Genomic DNA, 9,259 nt, shown 5'->3' with positions numbered 1-9,259 from the left:
GATTTTTTTTAAAAAAAAGCGTCATATAGCGTATAGTGGACGCTAATGGTGAAAACATATAAGATGATTTCAAACTGGGAATAACTTCCTTTTGAAATGGTTTCTGAAAAGTCACCAAATTGAAAACCTACCATTGTCCATCTAGAATATGAAGAAAATGAGTGAAGAATGGTTTAGGAAAGTAAAAGTCATTAATTATCAAAACCAATGATTATTTATTTTATTTAATACACTTTTTTTCCTTTCTCAAATTTATTAAACCCAATTTTAATCTATTTTTTTGTACATAAGTAATAACAAGTATAAATTCTCCCACTTAAATAGATCGTTCATATAATATACAAAAATATTAAATTTTAAGTATTTTTTAATGAAGAGTATATAATATACGATACAAATGAAATTTAGTGTTTATATGTCGTTAAAATTGTAAATTATTATGTTTATCTTAAAATTAATTAAAATTGTATACTTTAGAAATATCTCGAGATTTTACCAGAAAGAATAAATAACTAACATAAATAAACACACAATTGTATTTTACTTTTACGGTTTTATCGGTAAATACGCACTCCACGGCAGAGGATAATTTGTTCATTTTATTATTTAAAAACATTAAATACTTTTAAAAATTTAAGACGTTTAATACATTTATATATATATATAATATTATCTTTGTACAAATTTATTTATTACCTTTTCGTTTTATTGTTTACTTAATAGAAAAATATTAAATGCTCTTAAAATTTTGAAGACTTTAGTATTTAAATATTTGTTAGTTAATGCTTTTTAATTACTCTTTTATATGGGTCATGTAGATATAATCTTTTATGATAATTATAATTCAAGTAAACCCATAATTCGGTAACTAAAAAAACATAAAAGGTTAACTATTTAGATAGAAAACAATAAATACACCGATTTTAGTTATATTAATAAAGTAAATTATATATATTTTTTTCTATAAAAGTTCATTATGAAACTTCACATTTCAATTAGATTTACAATTCATGTAACAAAAGTATAAATTTTGCAAAATTATATCGTTATTTTCATTATTTTAACAGGTTTCAGTTTATGGATTGTAATTTAGAAGATGATAAAGTATAATCTTTACAAAATAAATTAGGTATTTAGTTAAATTTAAAATTAAATGTAATTACAACAGTTGGTTTTGTGTTATAATCAATGGTTATTAATATATTTTGTTGTTAGTCAAATCCTTTTGAAATAATTAAAAAATAATAACGTAGATATAAAGAATTTATACAAATTTGACGAAACTGCACACATAATTTACTCAATTATTTATGCTTTGTTATAATGTAAGTGTCCTTTGTTTTTGTTTTGATACACGCACATCACACTTCTCTTCTGTCCTCACTTTTGGCTCAGTCTTGTGATCTTCTGTGTTCTTCTGTCTTCTTGTGAAGAACAGGTCCATGCCTAACTAACCAAACCAACCATTGAATGGAATGAAAAAATAGTTTATGTTCAAAGGTTGTGTTTCTGTTATTGTCACTGTGTTTATGTTATGTACTTATTATGTTCCTTTGATGAATCTGTTGTCAAGAGGAGAAAAAGTTTCTCTGTGTGATTCATGTGTTTCTCATTAATTTATTCTTGTTGTGTGTGCTTTTTTTTTTCAATCTTAGAGTTGTGAAAAACAGAAGCACTTTCCAAGGAATCTTCAGTTGCCATGTTTCATCACTGGAGCAGTTCACATCAACAGGAAAGCAGCGAGCTTCATGCTGAATCAAAGGTGGGGTGCTTTTTGTTTGGTGATGTTATGTTTTGTTTTGGAAAAGTTTAGGTTGGTTGAATCTGGTGTGCCAGAGGGTCATAAATGAACAGACTTTACGGATCAAAGACCTTGTGTTTCTGGTGTTTTGTTGAGTGAGAATCTTGGTGCTGATTATTCATTGTTCAAAATTGTTCAAGCAGATGAAGGAGCTGAAGGGTGCAATTGGACCCTTATCAGGGCACAGTTTGAAGTATTGCACTGATGCATGTTTGAAGAGATATTTGGAAGCTCGAAACTGGAATGTAGACAAGTCCAAGAAGATGTTGGGGGAGACCCTGAAGTGGAGATCAACCTATAAACCAGAGGAAATTCGCTGGGTAAGTTGTGCCTTAGCTTCTCATTCTAGTTGAATCCGATTTTGGTTAGTAAATTAAGAAGATTTTCTACCGGTACCGGACGAGCTTGTCTTGGCTTTGGTGACCGACCGAGTCAAAGAACATCTCAAGATACACACTAAATGATATTTACAATGGCGTTGAATGAGTCATAATATCCCAAAATACACGGAAAATATCTTCGACAGATCAATTGAAACCGATTCACTGAAAGATGCACATTCCTAATAAGGGACCATGATCCATGTCACTTAATAACTGATGTCCGGTTCAACACGATTGTACAAAATTCATTTTAGTTTCTCAAATTTGAAAACAAAATAGTCCTTAATTTAGTGGTTAGGATCTAAAATCTTCTCTTTTGACAAATTTAAACAAAAACATAGTCTTTTTAGATATTTTGTTGTATTAGATATGATCTAAAATGCTATATGGTAATGTTATTTGTCAGCAAGAGGTTGCAATGGAAGGGGAGACTGGGAAATTGTATAGAGCAAGTTTTCGTGACAGACAAGGAAGAAGTGTTCTTATTCTGAGACCAGGAATGCAGGTATCATGGTTTGGATATGGAGATATTTGGTTAATTGGTTTCAGGTTAAACTATTCACTTTGTTCCTATAAGTTTGGTCCCCATCACTAACTTCAAAGACAACTACAATTTTGAGGGTGATGAAAAAACCTATTCATATACCAAAACTTGAAATGATATGATACTTATAGGAACCAATTGAGTAGTTTTAGCCTTGGTTAAGCTATTATTTCTCAGAAACATTTTGTTGTGTTGCATGTAGAACACTACTTCGATGGAGAATCAGATGAGGCATTTTGTGTATATTTTGGAAAACGCCTTGCTTGATCTTCCACCGGGTCAAGAACAAATGGCATGGTTGATAGACTTCACTGGGTGGTCAATAACCAACAATGTGCCCTTGAAATCAGCCAGAGAAACCATCAACATTTTGCAGAACCATTACCCTGAGAGGCTTGCCGTAGCATTTCTTTACAACCCCCCAAGAGTTTTTGAAGCCTTTTGGAAGGTTTGTTGACACTGTTCTTAATCATTCATTACTTTTCTGGCTTGCAATATGACACAGATTCCATTTTTAAGCACACTCAAGTTACATTTTGTGTTTCTATTGATGCAGATAGTTAAGTACTTCTTGGATAGCAAGACATTTCAGAAGGTGAAGTTTGTGTACCCAAAGAACAAAGATAGTGTGGAGCTCATGAAGTCCTATTTTGATGAGGAAAACCTTCCCCAAGAACTAGGTGGAAAAAGCACAATGCGTTATAACCATGAAGAGTTCTCCAGATTAATGGTTCAGGATGATTTGAAATGTGCAGCATTTTGGGGATCTGATGAGAAGCTCTCAAACCACATTGCTAATGGCCATTCTGCAGCAGTTTTCAATGCAACCTCTCCTGACACATGTTAAGCTCTGTTTGGATTACCATTTGGCGTGGTGAATGTCCATTGGAAGTACTTTGGGAGAAGCATGTTCTTTGTTTAATTTTGGATTATAAGTAATTTTGGAAGGGTAATCCAAACATACACTTAGTTTTAGTTCAGATTATATGAATACTAATCAATATAAAGTCATTACCTCAGGAAAATTAGGACTAAGGTGCATCCCAGATAAGAGTGATTTATTTATTTAATGCATAACTATTCCATCTGATATGATAAACTTGTTCCTAATCTAGCATATGTATACCTCAAGCAGAGGGTCTATTGAAAACTTGACAATGAAAATGCTGTTCTTCAAAATAACTACCTATTCAACTACACAAAATTTAACACATAAGCCATTTATTGTAGCACAATTTTCTGACCATTTACATGAAAACTCTCGTGCCACTTACATCTACATAAACCACCAAACAATCACACGATGAATGTCATTCGATGGTAAAAATCTCACACCGATCAGAGATAACATTGACCAGAGATAAGAACATTTCATCTGCTTTGATGATAGAGATTCCACACCAACCAAAGATAACATTGACCAGAAATAAGGACATTTGGTCTGCTTCTTAATGGCCTTTGACCTAAAATTTCAAACTCATTAGGGTCATATGAACCTCCTTTTAAAATTACGAGTGGTTGCTTGGTATGAACGTGCTAACAAGCCAACCCCTATACCAACTCCTACACAGATGCCAAGTCCAATTCCAACACCAACGCGTACACCAGCATTGAACCATGATAGTTCACCATCTTCCCCATCTACATATGCTGTTCTTTGCCAATACATGCTGTTGTAATCCTCTTCTTGTTCTGCTTTGAAGCTTCTTCTGTAGTCAACAAGCTATAAAGCAAAACAAGTGGAGGTTATAGACAAAAACGCATGCTTACAAAACATGGAAATTTTCACTGCCATAATGTATTATCACTACCTATGAATTTGGATGCAATTTAGAACAAATTAAAGGGGAAATAACTCACATGTTCCGAGTATAATGTTTTACTTGATCAAAAGATCTGTTCAAATTGAATTCTTACTACATTCCAAGAAAATCAAAGCATAGATCAATGCATGTATACTTTCAAGTAAATGTTGCAAAGAACATGAAACCATAATGAAAAATCAAGCTCTTAATGCAGATGCTCAGAATTATCGTGGTTGTGTCATAGAAGAAAGGGAAGAGTTAATGTTCCGGTGAGTGTTTTTCTCAATCCAATTTAGAAATTTACACCATGTAGATGTGTACTCACTTTCGAGTTTAGGCAAGAAGATTGAATATGAGTTAAAAAACATCATTCTTTTGGTTAAAATAATCTTTTTGGCCTCTCATCTTATTTCTATTTATTTATCTTAGTTTAGTTTTTCAAATTTAAAAAGTTTTGTTTGATATCTTGTTCTTTTGATGTCTCGGTACATTCAAAAGTATTGTTCGTTTAAGAGTTTGAAACTCTGTCATGATTATGAAACTACTGGACACACCAGAACAAGTCTTTCATTTGAAGTTAAGGGAACGAAGGTTCAAACCTTCCATTCTCATAACATAGTCAATAACCATATATAAGGTATTGTCCATTTTGGAACTCAAAACTATTTCATTGCGATTTTATCTTAAAAAATATCTTAGAAGGTTAAAAAATAAAAATATATTTAAATTGTCTTTTACCTCAATTCTTAAACGATTTCATACTAGTATCCAAATAATAATCTAACATACACTTTAAGAATTTAAAGTGAAACTCTTCAAATTTTGAGAATAAACTGATAAAGAGAGATGCAAATAACATTGTGGCCTTATTATTTTCAGCCGCTGTCAAGTGTAAAACTGAGGATCATTAATCACTCCAAACTTTAATTGGTATTATAGTGTTTTAATCTGAGAGATTAAATATGATAAAGTTTGGTACAAACAAAAGGTAGAACAAGAGACATCACATGTGCAAATCATGTCAATCATCCATCCACTAGGCGACATATGACAAAATCATTTAATGATTATGTTGAGAACGTGGTGTTGAAAAGTGAATATATTTTACTGATACAATCAGAGGTATAAATAAGAATAAGAGATTATTTCTGTACACTAATCTTGCCAAAAAAATCAGGGAAATAACTGTTCCTACAAATATCATAGCTAAAACGGAAAAAAGACAATACAACAAATTCTAATTATTAACTGCATAATTCAGATCACATTGATAGATCAAGTTCCTTGATCATGATTGCTTTCCTTAATTGTCAACAATAATTCCATATCAGAATCCAACACATGGTCATTTAAAAATTAAACCTCCTCGGAGTTTTGAGAATGAACTGTAAGTATGTACCATGATGTCACATTTCATGTGTTCTTTTTCCAATGAACAGCATACAAGTAAACACACATGATGCACAGAGAGTCCCTACAAAGACTCTGACCTCACTAAGAATTGTCCTTATGGAAGACTCTTTGTAATGTAATAAGACTCTTTGTAATGTAAGGAACATTGAAGAATAAGAAACAGAAAATAATGAAGTAAATTAGTAACTCTCATATATTAGACATTAAGACATGTGGATTTTATGAGGTTGAGTTAGACTTAAAGTCCAATTCTTAATATGATATCAGACTTATTTCAGTCTATCTAATCAGTGTATCTAATGATTCACTTAGGATTAAAGTCCTCTTTTTAATACCCAAAAACAGCAAAGGATACATATTATGTTTATTATCCAGAGATTGTGTCATTTATATGAAATCTTAATCAAAGAAAAACACAGACTTCAAAACATCATGCACAAAAATTTACAGTTCTTTTACCTGCAAATCATGTCCATGATCAGATACATCTTTGTGAAGAAGTTCAGTTGTTTCGTATTCTGGAATGGCATCCAAGGCACATTTCCTATTATGTTTCTTTCGGCAACTGATTTGCAGTGTCTTAGTTAAGATTATAGGTGTTCCTGAGAAGCTGCCAGCAACATAAAGCTCAATTTCAGGGCAAGGCAATTCAGTCACAGCAACATATTTTCCCTTGAAGAAGCCACAACCAGGTGCCATTTCTGTTTGACAACTCATGCTCCATCTCTTCACACTGCTTTTTGATTCCCCATCAAAACCATTGGTATCAGACATCTCCAGAACCCCAGAGAGAATGCAAAGCTCCTTATCATAAACCTCAAACTTCATACTCCCAGTAAAACGTATACTATCTGTGTTAACAAAGGTAGCTTCCTCAGATTTCTTATCCACTCTATCCCTTCTCAGAACTGAAGACTCTCCATCACAGTGAATGCTGCTCCTAACACCATTCACCTCCAGAAGGGTATCAGGACTAAGAGGAATATGATGCAGAGAGAGAAACTCTGGGGTGGATTCATCAACCTGAATTCTACTCACTCTCACATAAAACACTCTTAGATCAAACCAAGGTGATGGCATCATGGTGAAGGGTTTATAAGGAGAGTATTTAATGATCTGAAGGCTTTTGTTACCAGCTTCTCCATTGTATGGTGAATCAAAAGATCCTTCCATATCCACATCCACTCATTCAATCACTTCAAAAATCCTCTTATGAAATGGAAGAAGCATCAAATCTACATCAGATTTCCAATTCAAACCTGCTTCACAATCAGCCAAATACTTGGAATCATCAGATAATTGAACCAACACATCTTGTAAGAAAAAACAAAACTCATGCACACATGGAAAAACATGGTATGAAGCTAAAAATTTAAAGAAACATGGGTTAAAATCATTACAAGGTGGAAACTAAATCATTACTCTGAGTAGAAAAAAAAAGCAACTCTTGAGTTACAACAAAAGAGGAAGAAAGAGGGTGATGAAGTCTGAAACCAAACTTAACTATAGCAAATAACACACACACACACCATGGTTGTTACTATTAGCCAAATCTGTTGAGTTGATGTGAGAAGGAGCACAACCACAAACAAATTCAAAGAGCTCTTTTTCCACAAATAAACTCTAACCACGAAAAATATTTCATCGCAATCTCAAAATCTGATATAGCAGCATGCCCAAACCACTCATTCTTTACATGTAATCAAATTCTAAAACCAAAGTATCTGTCAGATCCTTTTCCACCTTTTCATACAAATCATCTATGTTCTGCCCCGTGGTTTTTGCCAGCTTTCTTTGCAATAATAATAATAATATTAATATCTACCTCGTGTTCTTTACAAAGTATATGATATAGCAGTCTTAGTATCTTAAGTTAATCAGAAATTATATACTGCAAGGTCGTTTTCATGTATCCAAACACAAGGATATTATTGAAGATTATATAGTACAAAGATATTATTGAAGATTATATATTACAGATATACTGATATGAGACGGACACAAACATATGTATAATCCTACAGCTGATACGAGACGGACACACAAACATACGTATAATCTCTAAAATATAGCACACAGAACAGATGTGGGACAAACACTGATCTATATATTATATAATTATGAATTATATAAATTGATAATAAAGGTACATGTAAAAAAGTATGTTTCAGTTTTTTCTTAGGAAGATATTTTTTTATGGCTGGTTTAACATGATTTATTCTTATTTTCATAATCATAAAAAAATTTATGTAATAAGTTTTATTTTTTTATAAAATTAATATATTTCTTCTTTTTAAAATTGTGTTAGAATTATCACAAATTTAATAAATATTTTTTGAATTAACACTTTACCGATAGGTATTCTATGACTATCGGTATCCGATACGTATGTCTGACATAGACACGTCATTTAAGAGAAGTGTTCGAACCTCGTAGTTTAATCCAAATTTTTCATAAACTCAATGAAATAAATAGTTATAATTTTTATTAGAAATTTGAAAAGTATTTGTGCTACATACATTTTATGAAAATATGAAAGAAAGTGATTGTGACATGGTTCATCTTATCTGATAAAATCAGATAAATACGAAGAAACTGCATTAAGAATAAGGATGGTGGTGTGTCAAAAGCTGAAAGTGATATGATGTGATTGTTTGGCCAAGTCTTTTAACCATACTTTAACCTTAGTTTAACCTATTCAAACTTCTACAAATCTGATTTAACCATGGTTGGATTATGCAGTATTTAAATCGTTAATGTAAGTATGATTTAATATTTATAACATTAGGTGACGTGCTTTCAAAATCATCGCGTGTTATCACTTGAGATTTTTTTTTTCTTAAAGATAATATTTCTAATAACTATTAAATGTTATAGTCTTTCTCTATATTTTTCTTCATGGTTTATCTTTTTTTATTATCATAAAAACGATATTACCGTTTTTTTTTTTTCTGAAATTTTGTGTTGTTTTGGATTTATAAAGCATGGTAGCTGAAAAACTTTGGTAAGCTTCTTCATGCAACTTCACAATTTTTTGGCACCCCATAATTTTTAAAATAACTTTTACCATTTTTAAAGTGGCTTATGAATTATACATTAATGTTTTTCCAAGTTTCTGGATGAGGGTTTATGAGATTTTTCAAACATAATTTTTCAAGAACAAAATTTTCATGACAAAAATTTTCTACCTCTCATGTTTTCTCCACTTAAAAAAGCTCAACATATCACACTACAATATAACAGAAGTTTTTTCTTTGGGTGTCCTCAACAATTACCTTTGAATTGTCCAATCAAAAAGTGACTTCAACATTCC

The 9,259-nt window shown here is 31.7% G+C and overlaps 2 protein-coding genes across 10 annotated transcripts; one reads left to right on the top strand and one right to left on the bottom strand.

Moving 5' to 3' along the window:
• The first annotated feature begins 1,331 nt into the window (after positions 1–1,331).
• Positions 1,332–3,907, top strand: LOC137816417 (uncharacterized). Its single transcript, XM_068619548.1, has 6 exons — positions 1,332–1,500; positions 1,656–1,762; positions 1,945–2,121; positions 2,591–2,689; positions 2,931–3,176; positions 3,285–3,907. Exons 2-6 carry the CDS (start codon positions 1,700–1,702, stop codon positions 3,573–3,575), a joined length of 876 nt encoding a protein of 291 aa, XP_068475649.1. The 5' UTR covers positions 1,332–1,500; positions 1,656–1,699; the 3' UTR covers positions 3,576–3,907.
• Positions 3,908–3,932: 25 nt separating this feature from the next.
• LOC137816415 (uncharacterized protein At1g01500) lies at positions 3,933–7,888 on the bottom strand. 9 transcript variants are annotated; one of them, XM_068619541.1, is made up of 3 exons: positions 7,690–7,888; positions 6,406–7,205; positions 3,933–4,451 (listed from the first exon to the last, which is right to left on the bottom strand). In XM_068619541.1, the coding sequence occupies exons 2-3, from the start codon at positions 7,117–7,119 to the stop codon at positions 4,215–4,217; spliced, it is 951 nt and encodes a 316-aa protein (XP_068475642.1). In that variant the 5' UTR covers positions 7,120–7,205; positions 7,690–7,888; the 3' UTR covers positions 3,933–4,214. The 9 variants fall into 9 exon arrangements, with proteins under 9 accessions (XP_068475642.1, XP_068475639.1, XP_068475648.1 ...); XM_068619538.1 differs by having other exon boundaries at positions 7,476–7,799; XM_068619547.1 differs by having other exon boundaries at positions 7,575–7,715.
• Positions 7,889–9,259: the final 1,371 nt, after the last annotated feature.

The sequence above is a fragment of the Phaseolus vulgaris genome, chromosome 1 (assembly GCF_000499845.2).
Source record: "Phaseolus vulgaris cultivar G19833 chromosome 1, P. vulgaris v2.0, whole genome shotgun sequence".
In the NCBI taxonomy this organism is placed as follows: domain Eukaryota; kingdom Viridiplantae; phylum Streptophyta; class Magnoliopsida; order Fabales; family Fabaceae; genus Phaseolus; species Phaseolus vulgaris.
This window is presented reverse-complemented; position numbering and strand designations above follow the sequence as displayed.